Raw genomic sequence first — 23,580 nt, forward strand, 5'->3', positions numbered from 1 at the left:
TGATGGACATTGAAGTCCCCCACCCAGAGTACGTTCTGCGCCCTTGTCACCCTCAGTGCTTCTCCCAAGTGGTGTTCAAAATGTAGAAGTACTGATTGATCAGCTGAGGTGAGGTGGGGGAGAGGGTGCGGGCTGGTACAGTACATGGTAATGAGGAGGTTTCCTTGCTTTTGTTTGACCTGATGCCATGAGACTTCATGGGGTCCAGGGTTGATGTTGAGCACTCCCAGGGCAACACTCTCCTTACTGTATACCACTGTGCCGTCAGCTCTGCTTGGTCTGTCCGGTGGGACAGGATATACCCAGGGATGGTGATGGTGGTGTCTGGGATATTATCTGTAAGGTATGATTCCATGCGTATGCCTATGTCAGGCTGTTGCTTGACTAGTCTGTGAGACAGCCCTCCCAATTTTGGCACAAACCCCCAGATGTTAGTAAGGAGGACTTCGCAGAGTCGACAGGGCTGAGTTTGCAGTTGTTGTTTCCGTTGCCTAGGTCGATGCTGGGTAGTGATCTGGTTGTTGACTTTCTAGCGGTTTGATACAACTGAGTGGCTTGCTAGAGGGCTTTTAAGAGTAAACCACATTGCTGTGAATCTGGAGTCACCTGTCAGTCAGACCACTAAGGACAGCAGATTTCCTTCCCTAAAGGGCATTAGTGAAGCAGATGGTTTCTTCACCAATATACAGTGGTTTCATGGTCATCATTAGGCTTCTAATTCCAATTCATTATTTATTGAATTCAAATTTCACCATCTGCCATGGTGGGATTTGAACTCTGGTCCCCACAAGTAATACCTGGGTCTCTGGATTACTAGTCCAGCGACAATACCACTATGCCACCACCTCCCCCCCTCCCCCCCTCCATAAGCCAACCGACTATTGTTCTGCTTATTGAACCATGATGGTCACTGTTGGGATGTTAATCACGCATAATGGTCACTGTTGGGATGCCTATCACGCATAAACCCAAATTACTCCCCATCAAAGCCTTTGGCCCTCTATTTCTGTGATAACTGTGCAGCTGTCCATCTGCTCAACTCAACCTCAATCGTCGATACTCTTGCCAAGTAAAACCTTTAATCTATGTCAGCCTCGTTCTTTTCCCTGATATGATCTCCAGGTTCATGCCTTAAGCCCAAATGATGCTTGAGCATATCTAGAACACAATTGATTAAAACATCCATAACCAGACCTGGCTAGACCACATTGAGCATTATTGGGCCTCGCTCTCCTTTTCAACTCTGCCCACTACTTCAGGGTTAACCCATTTTCTTTCCTCCATACCGACCATTTCCTTAAATCCTTCTGCACTATCTCCTCAACTGTCGCTTTCAACAGCAAATACAAGTTGCGCACGGGCTTCTTTTTCACTAAAATTGAGATTGTCAGCTCACCTGCCTCTGCTGCTAATGTCCCTTCCCTCCTATCTCTGTTCATTGCCATCTCCAAACTCATTTTGCCCACTCAGCCCACCTCCTGCTCCTTCTGTACCAGTCCCATGAAACTGCTGACCACCTAATTTCTCTCCTTGGCACCTCTTGCTAGTTTACATTGTAGGTGGTTGCTGCTTTTCAGATTTTGTCGCCTTCCCTTTCAATGACTATCCATCCTTGGGCTGGGACTTTTCGTGCCCGCCGGCGTTGGTTGTGTTCGGTGGTGTGAGTGGACAATATGGCACGATTGGTTTCATGACGGTGTGAAACCAGTTTGCGATTGTCTGCTCAGCCTGCCAATGGCGGGCTGTGCTTCCTGCCATCAAAGGTTGGAATCCTCATTGTAATACATAAGCATTATCATTATAAGGCCAGCCTGCAGGACATCTCTTTCACCCCCCCACCCCCCTCCACTGGACCACCCATTTTTCTCGCCAATATGTTTCACACCAGCACATAAGCGATGTGCAACTGGCGGACTGCACTTCGCTCAGGACTTCAAGATTTGTTTGCCTACCTTGCTTCGGTCAGCACTCATAGTCATCAGTGCCAAGCTTCACAGACAGCACCACATCACTTTTAGAGGGGCTCATGGGTAGGTCTCTACCTACCAGATCAACCGTATATGGGTGGCTTTTCAATGGCTGCAGGGCAAAATCTTGCTTGGGGAAGGGGGAGAAGTGGCCTCGGGCAATGGAAGAAGCTGTAGGACGAGAGCTGTACTGGGAAAGGAGGGTATCCCAGGGTGTGTATGGGGGCACATGTGACCTGTGCAAGTGGCCTCAAGGTGGTGAGGGCTGAGGAGGCAGCCTCCAGAGGAGATGAGGCCAGATGGACATGTGACGGTGTGTGAGAGAAAATGGATGGTGATGTCCCTTGAGCTGGCAGTGAGTGAGATGCCATTGAATGTGTGATGGGCTTGAGTGTGCAAGTTTAGAATGATGAGATGGTTACCATACCCTGGCTGCATGGATGAGATCATTTATCGTCTATCTGCATTGGATGGCCAACCTCTTCTGTGCAGCATTGGCACTGACCATCGCTGCCAGTGCCTCCCAAGTTGGAGTTGTAATTTAGCTGCCCTCCTGAGGCTAGAATGGGGGCAGAGGACATCACAGCGGGTCTCCACGGCATCCAAAAGGCGCTGGAGTCATCTTGCCTTTTGGGGCCAAGTCGTCTTTGCTGCAGCCCTGGGCTGGAAGCATAGAGCATGGCTGTACTTTAAATGTTGTGCCTGGCTTGATGAAGCAGCAAGGTGATGGCATGTCGGGCTAATGAGAGCCCGCCTGTCATGGAAACGGCATGTTTCCTGGGAATGCATAAGTAATGCGGTGGGTTTGGGACAATATGGCATGAAAACTCGCCACCACGGCTGGCGGGTAAAACGTTTTACCCGCCCACTACCGCACTTAGAGCAAACTAGGATGATTCCACCCTTGATCTCTGTCTTTGAAATTACCTCGCAACCTTCAGTCTCCCTTCTCATTCCAAAGTTCTTCAATGTGTTGAAGCCTCTGAAATCTGTGAAATTTCATGTTTGAATCTAGGTTCTGCCCTTGTTACATTACGAAAATGGCCTTAATCACAAATGACATCCTTTGTGACTGTGACCACGGTGCATTTTTCCTCCTCATGCATCTTGATCTCTACAGCCTTTCACACAATCCATCACACCATCCTCCAATATCTCATTACCCAGCTCAGTGTGACTGCCCTTGCTTGGCTCCCCTCCTACCTACCTAGTTATAGCAAGAGCATCCTCATCAATGACCTCTCTGCCACCCCTTCACCGCTACCTTTAATGTGCCCAAAGGATGCATCCCTGACCTCTACCTCTTCCTTCTCAACCTGCTGCCACTTTGCAACATCACCAAAAAATATGGGGTCAGGTTCCACATGTGTGCTGTTGACACACAGCTATTTGTCACTTCTAGACTCTGGTACTCCAATACACTATTGGTCAGCTTCTCATCCTCCACACTACATAAGCTTCAGCTTGCCTAAAACTTCGCTATCTCTATCCTATATGGCACTATTTTTGTGCACTCTGACCTTCCTGGCCTATGTTGGCTTCCAGTTTCCCAATGCCCAAAATCTTAAATTCTGATCTTATGTTTAAATCCATTCAGAACCTTTCTCTTCCCTATCTCAGTAACTGCCTCAAGTCACGTATGTACCTCAGAACCTCTTCCTTCACACCGCCATTAGTGGCTATGCTTTAAACCATTCTAGGCTTTGAGCTCTGGAATTTTTTCCCCAACCTTCCTGCCACTCCACCTCCATGTCCCCCTTTAAGACTTTTTGAAAACCCATCTCTTTGATATCGCTTTTGGACACCCCTTCTGATACCATTACCTTTGATTCAGAGCCTATTTTTGACTGATTTTCTTTGAAGCGCCTGGGGCTAGATTTGTACATTTAGGGCACTGTATAAATGTTGAGCTTTTCTGAACCTCATGACTCAGCTACTTGGCAAGACATTGTTTGACAAGATGTGTAGAGATTTCTAATGAGACTTTTTGATTGCACACTTACTATATAACTTTGCTGTTTTGTTAGGTTCCCCGAATGGTGGAAGGTCTAGCTAGCCATCGTTGTTCTCGGGTGGCAGCTGCAAAGGACCATACAATTATTTTGACAGAGGATGGATCCATTTTTACTTTTGGACTGAACACTTACAATCAACTGGGTATTGCACCTCCACCAGCCAACAGTAGCATACCAAGACAGGTATTTATGGGAAGTCTTTTGGAGATGCATGACAAATGGCCATTTGAGGGGTCGATGTCCTAATACTGAAGCAGTTTTATTTTGAACATTTAATGCAAACTGGAAATTTTAGTCTCACTATCAGCAACTTTTTCAAAAATAGTTGATCTGGGCTAATGAGAATTTTCAGTGAGTATATTTCATGAAGTTAAGGTTAAACAAAATTGTGGGAAAGTTTCAAATTCTTAACAAATTTATTGAACAGTCAATTAAAGTTAGGTTTTGCCGTATTTCATAGGGTGGGAATTGAATTTTGGGATTTGGTATCTTCATAACTTCAAAGGACAATTGGATATATACTTGAAAAGAGATAAAAATGAAGGGCTGTGAGGAAAAAGCAGGTGAGTAGGACTAATTAGGTAACTCTTTGTAAGAGCTAGAACAAGCATGGAATAGCCTCGTTCTATACTGCAAGATTCTATGATTGTATTTTATGAGTGTCGGAGAAGAATTACCAAATAAATGTGACCTTTTGTAGCCACTGAAGTTAAGCAGTTCTCTTTCACTCCATTATATATGAAGATTTGATGTGGAAATGCCCAGTAAATGCCATGTAAAATTAAATAATATTCTTAGTTGACAGTTCTAATTAGTAGATCCAGAGATTATTTATTACATTTGATTCATATTTAAGTATTTTTATTAAAAATGTTGCTTTTGAAAGCTAACCAAAACCATCATCCTGAATAATGTGTGGTTTTATTTTTCAAGTTCACTCTCCACCTAATGTTTCCTGAAACCTCTAACTTTCTTGACTTTTTAAAATTAAATTTCATAAACAGAGCTAAATTATGTGAGTGAGCTTAATGGAAGCCTTAAATTAGCTTGGGGTAACTACAACCCAAACTTTATAGCAAGTAAAATCTAAAATTTATTTTGATCTCAATTGCACATGCTGTCGACAACTTTGTACCAGTGCGCTGTTTGAGTATGATGTACCGTAATGTTAAGAATTTTTGTAAAACCATATATGGAACCTGTTGATTTGGAATAAATAGAAAAGGAAACTTTTTTGTGCTTTTATTTGCTTAATATTTGTGGATCTGTACTTTTTTTAACATGTTTATGAAGGTTCAGTCCAAAACCCTTAAAGGAAGAACTGTGATTGGAGTTGCTGTGGGACGGTTTCACACTGTTCTGTGGACAAGGGAAGCGCTGTATACCATGGGTCTGAATGGTGGCCAGCTTGGTAAGGTGTAGAAGCTGTTTCAGTTGTAATGCTTGTACTAGTGAATTTGCCATGCCAGCTTTGCATGTCACTAAGAACCTGCACAAAGCTGTGACATTTTATACACTAATTGTATTTAACAAAAAGTTCTTTTCACTTTGCATCGTCCTCCACTTTCTATAAATATCAAGTGTGGCCAGTTCCTTTATAGCCTAAGTTAAATGTAGGGTAAACCCTCTACATTTTGCTCAGCCTTAGAAGTGCACACTACTACATGATTTTGATATTTTAACTTTGAACACTTTTTATCTTTAGGCTGTTTAGTGTATGATTGTATGAGCTTACTTGAGATACCTGCAATTGTTTAAAGGAGGTGATTATTATTCTGCCAGTCTGAGCAGGATTTGAACCTTGGTCAGATAGGTGAAAGGACATTGTGCTATTCTATATTTTATTTACCTCACCTGTAGCCTTTGTTTTAACATTTTGTTATGATTATTTTGTATGTGGGTGGTTCACTGGTTTAAAGTCAATTTAAGTGTACAAATTACATAAATATAATTTTTGACAAATATAGGTGATAAAATTGTTTTTGGCATACTCTGCTAAAAAATGTTAAAACATTGGTACACTATTCTTGGAAATCTTCCTCTATTTTTAAAGTTGCAATGATGGTTGTATTCCTCTGCTTTAAATTCAAGACTTTGATCTTGCCTTTCAAATTTTTGGAAATGTCAATATTTGTGTGTTACATTACAGTTTATTCTGAATGTGTGTGAATTCCTTGAGTACTCCGACATGCCAGTATTTAAAATTTATCTGAATTATTGATTCAGGTTACTTAATGGACCCTAATGGGGAGCGATGTGTGCTTGCACCTCGTCAAGTATCAGCTTTGCATCATAAGGATATAGTGATATCTCTAGCAGCAGCAAGTGATGGAGCCACAGTGTGTGTTACGGAAAGAGGAGATGTTTACCTGTTGACAGGCTATCAATGCAAGAAAATTGCTTCCAGGTATTTATTTGTCTTTAACATTTTTTAACTATTACAGTAGGACTGTTTCAAAGGATAGTAATTGAGAATCTACAGACCTGAATTTACAATACTGTATCTCTGGTGGAATCTCAGTTGCCAGAGCACAGATTGGAGAATCCAACTTGGAAGTTAAGTATGTCCAATTCGTGGTGGTATTTAGTGATACTCTGAACTGTTAACATGTTATTTAAAGCTCCTGACAAGGACCAGTGTGTCTTAGTTTTGGGGTTTGTATTTTATAGATGGTAACTTGTTGATTCCTGGGATGAAGGGGTTAATTTGAGGAAAGGCTGAGCAGGTTAGGCCTATAAGCGTTTAGAAGAATGAGAGCTGATCTTTTTGAAGCACATAAAATTCTGAGGGGACTTGACAGGGTAGATGATGAGAGGATGGTTCCCTTCATGGGAAATCTAGAATTAGGGAGTACAGTTTCAAAATAAGGGGTCTCCCATTTAAGACTGAGACGAAGAGGAGCTTCTTCTCTGAGTCATTAATGTTTGGAATTCTCCACCGCAGGGAACAGTGGAGGCTAGACCGCGTTCAAGGCTAGGTCAGACAGATTCTTGGTCTACAACGGAGTCAAAGGTTGAGGGGGGCAGCCAGGAAAGTGGAGTTAAGGCCACAATCAGATCAGCCATGATCTTATTGATTGGCAGAGCAGGCTTGAGGGACCAAACGGCCTATTCCCCTTATTTTTTTATATTCTCTTGTACCTTGTACTTTGACTACACTTTGATTTATAAAACCAGCATACCTCCTCAGACAACGCACTTGTGATTTGCCTCGTCTTTCTAGAAGGTAACACATTTTTGCATTTAAGGGAGTAGTTTGAGCCTTTATTTATTATTTAATTTGTAGTGAGAATAATAGTGAACTTGTTACTATCAATATTTGGACAATTAGTGAACCAGTTAAAATGTACTGTGCACTATTTTGATGTTGCAAGAGAGATGTACTAGTATTGAAGAAAGTAGAGAGAAGATGAATAACAGTGATTTCAAGTGGAAGCATAATGACAGAGGGAAAAGTTAAATAATTTCAGTTTACATTGTTTAGAGAGTGAGTCCTCCCTGAAGTATATAAGATATTAAGTGGGCTAGAGAATAAATCCAAAACCGGTCCAGAGGTAGTGGAGTATAAGTTACTGAAAAGTTAAATCCGATGTTAAAGTTTCTACACATAACGGATGATAAGTGTCTGCAATTACCTGTCAGGGTAGTAAAGGTGCAAACACTAGGAGCATTCAAGATACATCTGGATAGTAGTCTAGTAGAGTTATGGAGTTAGATATAATGCCGTGTAATGTTCTTAACGTACATTGGATTTTCTCAATTGCTAACCTTTTGTTGTATGTATAATAATTGTCTTTCCAGGAGGTGCTGAATTTAATTGTTTTCTTGGATGTGCAGGCAGTTAAACTTGAAGAAAGTTCTTGTTACTGGTGGACACCTGGATCATAAAGTTGACCCTCAGGTACTTAATGAGGGAGGAGGTGAAAAAATTTGCATACTTGCCCTGGATGAAGCAGGCAGGGTAAGTGGAGATATTTGCAGTTTTCCTTCACCCCTCTCTCTCCTAATATTATGATGTACCAACGCATGCACTAGAGGTCAGAGGCACAGAGATTTGACTGGTGTTTTTAACTATATGCTGTAGTGTTGCTAAATGGAGGTCAGTTACATTATAAGTATTGGAAAATTTTGTGTCCCCACTCAGCTACTCTGCTCTGCCTAAAGATGACATAGACAGTCATCTGAAAATTAATTGCTTCTCTTATTTTTTTCAGTTGCAGGCAGTATCTTCTGGTAGGCTGTAATGGAGAGTGTGGGTGAGAGCGCATATTTAGAAAAAAAAACACTACCTCTTACCCCCCCCGCCTATTCAGCTTTATATTCTTATTTAAAAATAGACAAATAGCTGGGGGAGGCGATGGTATAGTGGTATTGTCACTGGGCTAGTATTCCAGAGACCCAGGGTAATGCTCTGGGAACCTGGGTTCAAATTCCATTGCGGCAGATGGTGAAATTTGAATTCAATAAAAATCTGGAATTAAAAGTCTGATGACCACGAAACCATTGTCGATTGTCGTAAAAACCCATCTGGTTCACCAATGCCCTTTAGGGAAGGAAATCTGTCGCCCTTACTTGATCTGACCTACATGTGACTCCAGACCCACAGTAATTTGGTTGACTCTTAAGTGCCCTCTGAACAAGGACAATTAGGGATGGGAAATAAATGCTGGCGCATGAACAAATTTGTACCTACCTCAAACTTGGGTGGATTTACTTATTGCCATACTTTTATCAGATCCAGCGAGTCAGATGACATTTCTTCAGTGTTCAGGTGTAACTGTTTTGTTGTTAAATGCCAACTGCAATACTACTACTATTCTTGCCCAGTTGAATCTACATATAACTGTAAACCACATGGATGACTTTTGATGTCCTTCAAAGTGGCCTAACAAGCCATTCAGTTATACAAACAATTGCTTCAGAAGTTCTAACACCGTCTTAGGGCAACTAGTGATGAGCAATAAATGCAGCCTTGCCAGTCATCCATGGAACAAATAAAACAATGAAATGGTTACATCCCCCTCTTCTCATAATAGCTGAAGAAGAGGTGACAGTGAGGCAGAGATGTAACTATAATTTGAAGTACTGATTATTGTGGAAGGCAAAGGGTTGGGAAATATTCTAAGTACCACGAACAGTCAGCCACGACTGGACATAATAAGATTGGTGTGACATTTTAAAAAAAAAAACTTTAAAAAATTTATAATATTGTTTCTGTGATCTGATTTCTTTGCATATTGAACTAATACAACTTAAAGGAATAAACTACCTTGTGTCTATGGTTATGTGACTGGGGAAAAAAAGAATGATCACTAACAAACTCAGGGTGGTGATAAAGTTATTTGATTAGTTTAAAGTCTCCTTTTTCTAAGTAGAACCTGTCGGCAAAAATAGCACCAATTGGCACAGAAGTAGAAAGTACGGCATGTGACATCTGCTTTTGGCTATAGTGCAAATGATACCCTTAAATATTCGTAGAATATGAATCCTTATTAAATGTTAATTGTTGCTGACAAGTCATTTACAATATAGAAATATGAAAAATCACATCATTTTGTCAATGAAGTGTTCTCTGCCAATGCTTTTACAGTTTGAATATCAAGTCATTCAGCATTTACAAAATTGATTAGAAAGACCTTTTATTTCGAGCTTTAGCCTGAAGTTTGTTCAGTCATGTACACCTGGGATTGAAGTGTAGTGTTATGTGTGCCATCTACTGGCCTTAGCATAGGTGGCAGTTGTTTGTTTTGTTTGAAATAGGGTATTGTTATGAACAAAAATTATTTTATTCCTCAAACGTTAGCCAGAGTGGTAGGATGTAGGTTGATGCTCAGGATCCATTCATCCTTTTGAGCTCTTGCTGTTGGCTATGGCGATGATGCCTGGAGCAGGGGTAGCTAGGCGTAGATTTTGTCAGAAATTAGAAAATTGCTGATCATGGTTCACCTTTTTTTGGCCATTGTGACAGAATTTCATCATGCGACAAACTGGAATGCCTTTGCAATATATAATTATTGGAATCTAAATTGCCTTCTCTTAGATGAAGTCTTTTGCTTAGGTATTGGGAGAGAAGTTGCCTTAGTGCCAGTACACAAAACACTGGTGATAACTGCATATCTAGGGTACAGCAGTCTGGCTTAGCTAGTTCTATGTAAAGACATTGTTGCCTGTATCTAGATTTCGTTAAAAAGAATTTTTTTTTTAAAATGCTGGTGCATGTGTGTTTATAGACATGGGGAGAAATTTGTCTCCAATGTCTGAAAGGCCATTTCATTCAGGTTTTGGTCATTGAAATTTATATTTACCCTGAATGTATGTTATAGATGCCATCTAGTGGCATTAGCATTGCTTAGCATTTTATCAGGGAGTTATTGGTTTTTATATGTCATCTAAATGTCAATACTTAATGCAAATTCTCCACTGAAGAGCATGATTAAGTGTGATGTGATGACCAGGAGGGCCATTATGCATTTAGTGATGTTCAATGAACAGTGCAGGTGGGCATGCCAGGAGCAGCACCAGTCATACCTAAAAATGAGGTGTCAACCTGGTGAAGCTACAACAGGACTACTTGCGTACCAAAGAGTATAAGCAACAAGTGATAGTCAGGGCTAAGTGATTCCGCAACTAACAGATAAGATCTCAGCTCTGCAGCCCTGCCACATTGAGTCATGAATGGTGGTGGACAATTAAACAACGAAGAGGAGGAGGCAGCTCCACAAATACCCCCATCCTCAATAATGGGGAGCCCATCACATCAGTACAAAAGAAATCAAAACCACCTGCAGCCAGAAGTGTCGAGTGGATGATCCATCTCAGCCTCCTCTGGAGGTCCTCAGCATCACAGATACCAGTCTTAGGCAATTCGATTCACTCCATGTGATATCACGAAATGGCTGAAGGCACTGGGCCCTGACGATATTCTGGCTATACTACTAATGACTTGTCTTCCAGAAACTGCCGCACTCCTAGCCAAGCTGATCCAGTACAGCTACAATACTGGCATCTACCCAGCAATGTGGAAAATTGCCCTGGTATGTCCTGTGCACAAAAAGCAGGACAAATTCAGCCCAGACAATTGCTGCCCTGCTGGTCTACTTTCGATCATCAGTAAGGTGATGGAAGGGGTCATCAACAGTGCTATCAAGCGGCACATGCTTAGCAATAACCTGCTCACTAATGTTCAGTTTGGGTTCCGCCAGGGCCAATCAACACCTGACCTCATTACGGCCTTAGTTCAAACATGGGCAAAAGAGCTAAATTCCCGAGGTGAGAGTGACTGACCTTGACATCAAGCCAGCATTTGACCGAGCGTGGCATCAATGAGCCCTAGCAAAACTGGAGTCAATGGGAATCAGGGGGAACTCTCTCTGCTGGTTGGAGTCATACCTGGTAGTGATTGTTGGCGGTTAATCATCTCAGTTCCAGGACATCACTGCAGGAGTTCCTCAGGGTAGTGTCTCTGCTCAATCATCTTTAGCTTCATCAGTGACCTTCCTTCCATCATAAGGTGCAAAGTGGGAATGTTTGCTGATGATTGCATAATGTTCAGCACCATTCGCGACTCCTCAGATACTGAAGCAGCCCATGTCCAAATGCAGCAGGTTTGGGCTAACAAGTGGCAAATAACATTTGCGCCCCACAATTTGTGCCAGGCAATGACCATCTCCAACAAGAGAGAGCCATTGCCCCATGACATTCAATGGCAATACCATAGCTGAATCCCTCACTATCAACACCCTGGGGGTTACCGTTGACCAGAAACTGAACTGGACTAGTAATCTAAATACTGTGGCTACAAGAGGAGGTCAGAGGCTAGGTATCCTGCAGTGAGTAACTCATCACCTGACTCCCCAAAGCCTATCCACCCTCTACAAGGCACAAGTCAGGAATGTGATTGAATACTCTGCACTTGCCTGGATGAGTGCAACTCAAACACCATCCAGGACAAAGCAACCCGCTTGATTGGCACTCTATCCACAAACATTGACTCCATCCACCACAGATGCACAGTGGCACCAGTGTGAACCATCTACAAGATGCATTGCAGGAACTCACCAAGGCTTCTTAGACAGCATTTTCCAAACCCACGATTGTTACCATCTAAAAGCACAGGGGCAGCAGAAACTTGGGGGTGGGAACACCAAAACCTGTTCCCCTCCAAGCCACTCATCATCCTGTCTTGATAATATATCGCTGTTCCTTCATTGTCGCTGGGGCAAAATCCTGGAACTCCCTTAAAACACTGCGAGTGTGCTTGCACCACATGGACTGGAGCAGTTCAGGATGGCAGCTCCCCACCACCTTCTCAAGGGCTGTTAGGGATGGGCATTAAATGCTGTCCTAACCAGTGACGCCCACATCCCATAAATAAACAAAACCAATGTTGTATCAATGATTCAATTAAGGTTTCGTGCAACTGTATCATTATTGTGTAAATTGGGCATTGTGCCACTTGCTATGTGATTTCTGCTATTCTGTAATTATCTTGTATGTAAATGACAGCAGTTTGTATTTATTTCAAATGCCCTTTACCCGAACTTCTTCTGATGATTTCAACCTTGCAATCTCTGACTCCAATTCAATGAAGTCACACAGAACCATACACACACTGTCATAAACCTACTTTAGAATAAACCACAATAATATTATGAAAAAAATATGATAGTTTCATGACACCAACTGTTCAGAGTAAAATTACATAGCCCTATCATATTTAACTGAGAATTCAGGCAGCTAACTGGAGGGTAAAGCTCCATCAACATTCCCACTCTAAATTATGGTGGAACCCAGCGCACACCTCTGTGAATCATGACAAGTGAACATGGGGTGGGGGGGGAATGGGGGGCAAAACATGTGAGCTTATGATGGATATGGAAAATGAATGCAGGAAAGTTCTTTAGATACATGATTCTATGCATAGATGGCATAATATAAAGTTAGTGTGTCAAAGGAAAGTAGAAACAGTGGCAATATTTTATTTCAAAAGAGGCAGATGGGCTCCTTGCACCACTGCGACATTTCCGGTTTCCAAAGCTACTCAGCCCTCCAGCTCTTATCCATGCCTTTGTTACTTCCAGACTAGACTAATCCAGTGTTCTCCCATCCTTCATGCTCTGTAAACTTTAGCTCATCCAAAGCTCTAATGTTTGAATCTTATCCCATATGAATTCCCACTCATCCATCACTACTGTCCTTGCTGGTCTGCACTGGCTCCCAGCACTCTCAAGTGTATTTGATGTAAAATTTTCACTCTTCTGTTTTAAATCCCTTCATTACTTTACCCTTCTCTATCTCTAAACTGTCCCACCTCTGTTATCCTTACCACCCCACTGCACCCTCTCCTCACCCCCGCCACCCCAACCCAACTCAAATGCTATATTCCTGACTCTGGATTCTTCTGTATGCCTCCCAGCATAGGTGGCCATGCCTTCAGCTGCTTAGGCCCCTTGTTCTGGAATAATAATCCTAGACTCCTTTGCTTCTCGATCCCTCTCTCCTCAAAACCTATCTTGTCATCCTTCCTATTATTTTGTCCTTTGGTTCAACCTCCATTTTTAACTGTGAAGTGTTTTTGTATATTTTTCCAAATTAAAGGTACTATCTAAATATACAATGATAATGATGATGGAATTGTGGCACTGGGTAGCAGCTGGTGATTGAATAGAAAACTATGACAAGTTTTCCCTTAGGTACTGTCATTCATGTCATTAAAAACGATACAAGACTGTTGCTTCTCAACTTAGACAAGAAACCAAATGGGAGATTTAGAAGGGTAGGTTAGACAGACCAATGTTTTCTTCCCAAAGCATCTAACCACATTATATTCTCAATGCTTTGCAGTATTGTTGCAATCATAATGTAAATACAAAAAGATAAATTGGTCCTGCAGTGCTGTGGTAAAGTCAGAAAGCATTCGCCTATGAAACTTGCCGCTCTTCGTGTTCCCTTCCTCAAATCCATATGGAGGGTGAGAGCCAAGAGGTAAAAGGGAAAGTTTTTGTTTCTAGTGCTTGAGCATAAAGCATTACCTGGAGAGACTAAGAGGAAAATTGATCAGTGCTGATCACATGCCTAAAATGGGGCCTAACCATATGAACTAATGAACAGAAATTTGACTTGACTCGTTTTAAGTGCAGTGTGGATCATGGAATTCTCATCACCTGGTTGGTGAGCTACAAACACAATTAGCCATGTGGGAATATGATTTTGTTGCAATAATGGAAACGTGGCTTAAAAATGGTGAGGACTGGACTCTTAATATTCAAGGATACAAGGATTTCAGAAAAGATAGGAAGAAATAAAGGGGGGTGGAGTGGTGATACTGATTAGGGAAGATGTTGTGTTGGAAAGAGGATGCTCTGGAAACAGAGGATGTCTTTGTAGAGGTATGGGCAGAATCCATTTGTCTAGAATATGACCACTATTACAGGTATTCTGAAGGCCTCCAAATACTGAGAGCTGTCTCCTTCTATGCTGTTAACCATTCAGTAATTCTATTCAATGACCTGGAACTTGCTGCCTACAAGGGGAATAGAAGCAGGGACCTTCAATGATTTGAAAAGAAAATTGGATAGGTACTATAGAGGGAATTAAACTTGCAGGGCTGTGGGGGAATGGGACTGACTGGATTGCTCTACAGAGCCAGCATAGACTTGATGTACCAAATGGCTATTATGCCTCTGTGACCTAATTTTCCTCTCTATCCTGGCCAGGTGATGCTTTATGCCCAGCTGAAGATGAAATAATCCCAATGACTGTTATAGTTTCCTGCTACAAATTAAGTGGGTTTATAATATTTATACCACACAATTACCCATTCCAACTTGTCTGTGATCCATCCTGATGAATGTATAACCTAATTTTTTTTTTGAGTGCAGACTAAAGGAACACCCTAACATTGTTTGCTCAAATTCTCAAAACAATTTTCAACTTATTTTCTGGAAACATGAGAAATTTCTAAGATATAGTGCAGTATTTTGTAATGTTAGTGGGAATTAATTAATCAAAGCCAATCTAAAGAGCAGACAACAGTTACAAATATTATGTTCTGGGACTGTATCTTTAACTTAAGATACAACGGAGGAATGAAGGGAGTCATGTAACCTGTTCTGGTTTCTGCCTGACAGCAAGCTTAAGTGGCTTGATTGCTGTGGGACAAGTGAGGCCCAGGTCAAGAGACTTGCTGAGAAGATGCAAGATGTTCACACCTATAGATAGTGGTAAGAACAATTGTGCTGACTGTGATAGACTGTTAGCTCCAAGTCACACAGGGAGGTGTTTGGAATGTTAGACTTTATAAATGGTTAGACTTCAAACTGTAAGTTTAATTCCAAGATAGAATGGAGTTAAGTGCCTAAGAGATAACTCATTAGCATTTCTACCTGAATACAAGGCCCATGTGATTTACATTTTCATGGAGATGAGCTTTGAGAGGCAAAAGCCTATTGAAAACCACTGTAGTATCAGGTCACAAGGTTTCCTAAGATATTACTGAACCTCTCAGACACAAGTCGGTCTACAAGAATCTGAGAGAGGTGAGATTGAGGCACCTAGTCTTGCACCTGAAGTAGAGAAAATGCCGACCTTATTGTTCATCTCACAGAACACAAGTGGGAGCTCATCCACAGATTGAAGAGACCAAGATCATGATTTTGTAAAGGTGGCTTGAAGATTTGCCTAGCTTGGGCTAGAGGAGAAGAATCTCCTTCATAGTGAAAGTCATTTCTGGCATTAGAAGTTATCCAGCTGGGAAAGAAAACAAACAGACCATCGGGAATGGAGAATAGCTTTGGACTGGTTCTGGGAGAATAAAGTGCCCGTTTAAGGGACAGCATGAAGTATAACCATGGTAGGGGATTTTTGGTCTTTTTAAAAGTTAAATGGGGGAAACTTCTCTGTAGTTTAAAGTATAAGTTTTCTATTTAGCGTTTAGTGAATGTTGCTTTTCATTTTTTTGACAGTAAAAGCCTTAACTTGGAACCTTGTCATGTGATCTTTTCGGTCACTGGAAATTCAAATATCTTTTTAAGTTATTTGCCTATACAAGAGTCGTAACACTATTATTAAAGGCTGAAGCCAAAGGAATTGCAGAACCTTGGGAATTATGGGTGGGGTGGAAATACTGCGCACTTAACTCATCAATATAAGCAAATGGGAAATTAACAAGAGCACAGATCACCTATTGAGCTGAGCTCTCTGCAGTAGAAGTGAGACCCGTTGTCAGCCAGAAGTTAATAGAAGTTACAAATGGAGCTGAACACTGAAAGTAGCAGCAATCAACACCCCTCTGACTTTATAATGGGTGGAAAGTCATTGAAGCAGCTGAAGATGTTGGCTGGAATTTTCCGTGCCGGCTGGCATCGGGCATGTTTGGTAGAGTGAGCAGACAGTGGCGTGATTGGTTTAACGACGACGTGAAACCAGTTTCCTATCGTCCCCTCAGCCCGCCGATTGCGAGCCGCGTTCTCCACCATCAGACATCGGGAACCTCATTGCAATATATCAGCATGTCATTATTAGGCCTGCCTGCTGGAATTGGTCCCCCCCCTGCCCCCCCAGCTAGATCGTCCGCCCACGTTGGCGGGAAAACATATCGGCGTAGAACACGTCTTGACAAGTGTGGTGTGCAGATGTCTGGACTTACCTGCCAGGGCTTTGCTCACATTGTGGGCATCCGAGGAGTAGAAGGTGCTGGAGCCCACCACTGATGTCCATGGCATGCTGGGTGGATTCTCATAGACATGGCTCTGATGCGAAGCAGCTCAAGGAAGTTGGAAAGTCACCGTTGATGCTGCCAACGGATGATGGTCGAGGGGGTGGAAGAGGAAGGTCTAGGATCGACTGGGAGAGGAAGAGGTGTCAGGGGGTAAGGTTGGGAGTGGGGGAGTGAAGATGTCGGGGGAGCTGGTGGGGAGGGAGAATGAGGGCAGTAGGGGGCAACGGGGGAGAAGATAGCAACTGGGGAGATAGGTGTAGGGGGTGGAAGATGCAAGGGAAGGAGTGGGGAGGGTGTCTGGGAGAGAGTAAGGGGTGTGGAGAGGGGGCGGAGTCTGGCAGGGTTGGGGAGGTGGGGGGGGGGTGCGGTGCGGGTGGGGGTGAGGAAGGAGTACAGAAAGGGGAGAGTGTCCAGGGGTTGAGGAAGGGGTGTGGAGAGGGGAGGGTGTCTGGAGGGTGAGGGAGGGGTGGGTGCGGAGAGGGGAGGGTGTCCGGTGGGGTGCGGAAAGGGGAGGGTGTCCGGGGAGTGAGGAGGGGCTTCAGAGAGGGGAGGGTGTCTGGAGGGTGAGGAAGGGGTGAACGTTCAACGGAGGGATCTGACGGCCTCCTGGGATGCAAGCTGAGGTTGGGCATGGAATGAGGGAATGATGGGAGGTAGGTGGGAGGGTGAGTGTTCAGTGGCAGTGATAGAAGAGGCGGCAAGGGTTGTTGATGGGCGGGAGGCAGACACGGACCCTGGGGGCGGGAACAAGGAGATTGGGGAAGAGAATGTGGATGGGGGTGGGATTTTTGGGCAGGAAGGGAACGTGCATGTTCACCTGGACACCCCTGAAGGAAAAGGATTGGGGCTGGTAGGTAATGGAGGAGAGGTGGAATGTGATGCTGGGGGTGTCAACTGTGATGGGGGAAAGGAAATGGGTGACTATGGGAGCGTAAAGGACAGAGAGCGAAAGTGAAACTAAATTAGCACCATGTTGTCGAAATCAAAAGTGAAACGAGAGTTGTGGTGAGCAAGATCATGTGCTGCATGGGAATGTGATCAGTGGATGGGTGGAAATGCATGTCAGTCAGATGGACAGTTAAAAACGAACCCCAGCAGGCAGCATTCAAAATGCTCAGGACATTGAGGTGAGTGTGAAACCTGAAGGATCCACGTGCATGGGAGAGTGCTTGCACGAGACTCCGAAATACCCTGCCACACAAACACTTGTCCCTCCAAAATCGCACGTGGGCCAGCTGCTCCTCTGCGGTGACAGATCTTCCAGGCTGCTTATTCCCACCTCTTCACTGGAGGAGGTGTCCTCTTGGCTGCAGATGAGAAAGTGGATGGAGCTGAGGGAATGGCTGAGTGTGTTGGTCCCTTGCCAGAGCTCTCTGTGAACCAAAGTAGAAATGAGTTGTGCATAGCAGCAGAGTCAAAAGCGGGAGAGAGAGCACTCTCAGTTGTGTCGAGGGAGAGATGATGTGGTGCAGGATCCAAGGCTGGTTGGTCACGCCGCTGCCCACCCTGAAGCTAGAGCAGGGGTAGAGGACATCTTGGTGGACCTCCACGACATCCAAAAGGTGTTCCAGTGATGTGTCGCTAAATATGGAGGCTGCAGTCTTCTTGCCTTTCGTGGACATCCTGCAGTAGTTTTGGCCTGGAAGCACTGAGATTCGCGTACACGGCTGCAATTTTAATGTGGTGCCCTGCGTGATGAAGTGGCGAGGAGATGACAGGCGAATGGGAACTCGTCTGCCATGGAAATGGCGTGTTTCCCGGGAATGTATAAATAATGTGGCAGGTTTGGGACGATACGACGTGAAACCCTGCCATCACGGCAGGTAAAATGTCATTGGGTCTAGATGCACTGGTGCAGAGGATATCTTGCCATAGGAATTGACTGATACAGAGAAAATTACACCCTTTAAAGGAGAATTGGATACATATTTGAAATGGGTACAGATATCAAGAAAGAACAGGGCAATAGGATTAGTTTTTAGAATGCTGTAGCAAAATACCAACAGAGCTAAGATAGGCCATATGTCTTGCTTTGGTATTGTAACCATCTAAGGTTCTAGTCAGTAATCACGCAGAAAATGGGATGGGAGCTTTATTTTCAGCACCTTTCTGGAAAAAGAAACCCTGATCTTTATCTCTGATTTTTATCAAGGGAGTGGATTTTTGGGTGGGAACTCTCTAACTATTCATTTTTTTCTGCAAGTACTTAAGAAAAATGGGTTTCTTTCAGCTTCTACAATATCTCTGTCAATTTCAAGGACCCTGTTAAAGGACACCTTATCTCCCCAGCTCCCTTGCCATATTGTGCATAATAGTCTGATGAAAAGCGAAAAAAGGTTGGAATTGAAGCGTCAAGTTTATGGCCAGGATTTTACAGCCAGTGTGCGGGGACAGGCCCTACGCGCGATGACGTTGGGCGTGCATCCCACCGTCATTGCGTTGTTTCGCAATGTTTCATTCGGCGAGCAAGCACCGGAGTCGGCTGTGCACCCACTGATAATTGATAAGTCTATTAAGGCCATTAACGAAGTAATTAATTTCAAGTTTACGCTGCCCGTCCAACCTTAATGGTTGGCGGGCAGGCGAAAAGGCCAGGTGGCCTTATACATTTTTAAGCATCACCCATGAGCGGGATGAGGTTTCCTAAAACTTTTACGAAATAAATAATAAGTTTTTTCTGAAAAATAAAAATATTTCCCATCTCATGTGACACAGTCACATGAGGGGACATGTTTAATTATATTTTTATTACATACATTAATTTTTTTCAAAAGCGCGTGCCTCAGGGAGATTGAAGCGTTTTTCGTGCGTTTGCGCAAAAGAGCGCTAGACCCAACTCTCTCCCCTGCGCCCCCCCCTGGCCCGCACAGGTAGCGCTCAGCGCTACCACTTGCGTATTCCGCTGGGCGGGCCTTAATTGGCACACCTTCATAAAATGGCAGTGTGGAGCCCATCGCGGGGAGCAGTCGGCTCTGAGACTGCTCCCGCTGAGCCAGCCTGACGCGGGAAAAATTCAGGCCTATGGTTCTTGTGTTGCAAGAAGTACTCAAACCCCAAGTATCAAGTGATGATTTCGTGTTTTTACAGTTGTCATTTTGCTCATTGTCTTTGTTCAGAAATTAATTATTTTCTTAGGATAAACACCCTCCATTTATTTTACTTATGGGCAGTTATTTAATTCAATTTCCCTCTTCGCCATCAGCTGTTTTGTTGGCGATCTTCAAGCTGCTTCATTAAACAGTGTCGTTGGGCCTATGGGCGACAGGTCTTCATGTCAGACATTGCCCTGAGCAAGAATGAAATGATTTTTGTAACTCAAGATGGAGATGGATTTACAGGGCATTGGACCGGAGCAGAAAAGACAAATTCAGAAAAGAAAGGTAAACATTTCAATCTCGTTGCTCTTCTTGTAATTAATTTCTTTTAATGGATTAAAATTAAATGTCACAGTATAACATTAGTCAAGGATTATGTCTATCTAGTTTAGAGCTTGATAGCTTCATAAGTTCATTTGATTAAGACATAGGGCTGGGTTTTGTCAATTGAGACCATTGACAAGATAATTAAAACAATTAAAGGTCCTGCCCGTCCAACTATAAGGTTGGTGGGCATGCCAGGAGCCCCGGCGGGCTTCTGAAAAAACATGAAACCTCATCCACCGGTGGGTTGGGGTTTCAAGTAGGGTTTAAAAAAGTTTATTAAAGTTTCAGTGAAATTTATTAACCTGTCCCATCTCGTGTGACATTGTCACATGAGGAGGACATGTTAAGGTTTTTATTATTTTTCTATTTTTAAAAGTTTTTATACAACTGTCAGCGATTTCCCTGAGGTAGCACTTAGCCTCAGGGAGATGTGCGCTCTTTTGTGTGCATGCGTGAAAGAGCGCACTCTCGCATTTGGGGAATCCCCCCCGCCCGCACAGGAAACGCATAGCGCTTCCCGCCGGACGTCACGAAGGGTGGGCCTTAATTGGCCCACCCACGTAAAATGGCGGCGGGGATCGGCTCCCCGCCTGCTGGAGATTGGGTCGGGTCCGCCCGCCCGACAGGCAGAAAATTCTGCCCATAGTGTTTTTTTAAACATACAAAAAAGATGGTGTCTGTGTAACTGGTTAGCACTAAGCACGTGATCTCGGCTCTGCCTGAAAAATTTAAATATAGGTACTTCAAGTCTTAGAATAGATGGTAGTCTATGGGTTATCTTTTTTGATCCTTCACCTCCATAAAACCAAATGCCTTCTCCTCTCTTCTATCTCTTAGTATTTGAAGGAGCGGGATTTGAAAGCTGGATTTCATTTTTTGTGAAAAGGCTAAATCAGCTTATCAAAAGACCTGAATGCAAGGATTTCATAGACATAAATGCTTATCAGAGGTCCAAGCACAAGCTGCTCATGAATTTTCATGTATTCATTTTAATGACCCGATTATTATGCACACTTTGTGCTTGTCTTATTTGACGGGCTGTGGGTGTCGCTGGCTAGGCCAGCATTTATCGCCATCTCTAATTGTCCTTAAAAAGGTGGTGGTGAGCTGCTATCTTGAACCGCTGCAGACTGTGTTGTAGGAACATCCACAGATGTTGGGATGGGAGTTCCAGGGTTTTGATCCAGCAACAGTGACGGAACGGTAATCTAGTTCCAATTTAAGATGGTGTGTGACTTGGAGGGGAACTTGCAGGTTATGGTGCTCCCACGCATCTGCTACCCTTGTCCTTCTAGATGGTAGAGGTTGCAGATTTGGAAGATGCTGTCGAAGGAGCCTTAGTGAGTTGCTGCAGTGCATCTTGTAGATGGTACACACTGCTGCCACTGTGCGTTGGTGGTGGAGGGAGTGAATGTTGAAGATAGTGGATGGGGTGCCAGTCGAGTAGGGTGGGAGGGGCATGGCCGGGGGAAGACCAAAACCTAAGCCAAAAGTCCTAGAGAATGGGGAATCAACCCTTTCATTAGTTCAAAAGCAAAATACTGCAGATGCTGGAAATCTGAATTAAAAGCAAACAATGCTGGTAAAACAGTAGGTCAGGCAGCATCTGTGGAGAGGAACAGAGTTAATGTTTCGGGTCGAGATGACCTTTCATTAATTCACCCAGTCAGTAACTATGCAGACAGTTCCAAAAAAAACTTTTGCACCCAGTTCCCAACTCCTTTATGATGGGATAGGTAGCACTCAAAACGGATAAATGGGTAGTAATTTTTTTTAACTACTTAATACTGAAACTGCTTTATTTGGGACTACTTAAAACAGGGTATAGCTGTATCAATCATGTGCATGAGTATAGCAAAATTAAATTGAGGCACTACTGTTTTAAATGTTAAACTTTGATTGTGGTTTTCACTTGCAGGATTTTATAAGTTTTGTCAATGATGGTTAGTGTCTGGGTGGTAATACTTGTTTTCCTTGTTTATAGCTAATAGTAGGAATTATTGAAAAACGATTGGTTGACTTACTATTGATCTCTCATCTGGTTTGAAATTTCCTCTTTGGAAGTAGATATCAGCCTGCCACTGGATTATTTCAGTAATAAAAATCAAAAGATGTTGAAAAAACTCAGCAGGTCTGGCAGCGTCTGTGGAGAGAGAAAAACAGTTAACGTTTAGGGAAATCGGTAAATGTTAACTCTGTTCCCCTCTCCACAGATGCTGCCAGACCTGTTGAGTTTTTACGGCATTTTTTGTTTTTAATTTTAGATTTAAGCATCTGCAGTATTTTGCTTCCATCTTGGGGTTGTTTCAGTACTTGGGTTACTACTTTCTATTCTTGGTAGGAAAGGATTCTGTTTATAAAATTGTAATGTGAGTAACTTGTAAGAATAAAATCATCGTCGTCCTTTTTTAAAAACAAAATGCCTCTCATGCATTTGAACTGGTCACGCACCAAAAGAAATAGTTGTTGCTGTGACTTTGTAAAATTTGCATAATGCACATCTCAAATATGTAAACACTATTAATTTTTCTATCCGAGTGGAATTTATATAATACCTGAATTTTCCCCAAGTAAACCTGACTCTGGTTTGAAACTAGACTCTAATTTGGCAAGGAAGTATGTTATTGCTTGAACTGGTTTTCCTGTTTTTATTAGAGGAATTTTCCAACATTCTGCAAAATCCTTTGGAGCAGTTTGTTAACACAGCCGGAATGAGCAACAGCTTGTATGAAAGGATTAAGCTTGAAAAGCTTCCTTGTGTTCATCGTGCCGTTTCTGTTACCATGGATTTGAATGGGCGCAACTTTGCTATTTTACAATCTGACCCGAAAACTAGGTAAGTATTTTAGTTTGTGCCAGATAACTGTAGATGAACTTCATTCACAGGGAGGATAAATAAAATAGAAGGAAATCCTCTTAACTATGTCCATTAGAATGTGAAAATTCTAATTACTAACTTTTAACATAGCTGGTGATAATGAAGTGTGATAATAGTTGGCTTCAAAATTCAACCTATTCTCAAAATTACATGTGATGTACTCTCTCTTAAATAGCATATAAGAATAAGCTGTGACAGGGGAGCATATCACTACTATGCTACCATGTCTCTATTCATTCTTTCACGTGAGATGTTAAACCAAGGCCCTGTCTGCCATCAGTTGATCATAAAATATCCCATGCCACTATTCGTGTTCTTCCTGGTATCCTGAACAGCATTTATGCCTTAACCAACATGACTAAAACAGTTATCTGGTTATTATCACAATGGTGTTTGTGGGAGCTCAGTCAGTAAATTGGCGGCTATGTTTCCTACATTACAGCAGTGCCTGCTTAATAAAAGTTGGCTATAAAACATTTTGGGATGTTCTGAGGTCATGAAAGGTCATGAAACGAACGTATGAACAAGGAGCCGTTGGCCATTCGGCCCCTCGAGTCTGCTGCTCCATTTAAAAAGATCA

At 42.8% G+C, this 23,580-nt stretch overlaps 1 protein-coding gene across 3 annotated transcripts in view; it reads left to right on the top strand.

Moving 5' to 3' along the window:
• Positions 1 to 23,580, top strand: part of ibtk (inhibitor of Bruton agammaglobulinemia tyrosine kinase) — a 153,849-nt gene that overhangs the window by 56,074 nt on the left and 74,195 nt on the right. For 2 of the 3 annotated variants that reach the window (XM_078542452.1, XM_078542451.1), the window contains 6 exons: positions 3,995 to 4,165; positions 5,276 to 5,393; positions 6,209 to 6,389; positions 7,820 to 7,943; positions 19,903 to 20,080; positions 22,778 to 22,958. In XM_078542452.1, the coding sequence (XP_078398578.1) occupies positions 3,995 to 4,165; positions 5,276 to 5,393; positions 6,209 to 6,389; positions 7,820 to 7,943; positions 19,903 to 20,080; positions 22,778 to 22,958 (953 nt within the window). The remainder of the gene's footprint in view (positions 1 to 3,994; positions 4,166 to 5,275; positions 5,394 to 6,208; positions 6,390 to 7,819; positions 7,944 to 19,902; positions 20,081 to 22,777; positions 22,959 to 23,580) is intronic. The other variant, XM_078542450.1, reaches the window with a different exon arrangement.

The sequence above is a fragment of the Cetorhinus maximus genome, chromosome 5 (genome assembly GCF_964194155.1).
Source record: "Cetorhinus maximus chromosome 5, sCetMax3.hap1.1, whole genome shotgun sequence".
Classification (NCBI taxonomy): domain Eukaryota; kingdom Metazoa; phylum Chordata; class Chondrichthyes; order Lamniformes; family Cetorhinidae; genus Cetorhinus; species Cetorhinus maximus.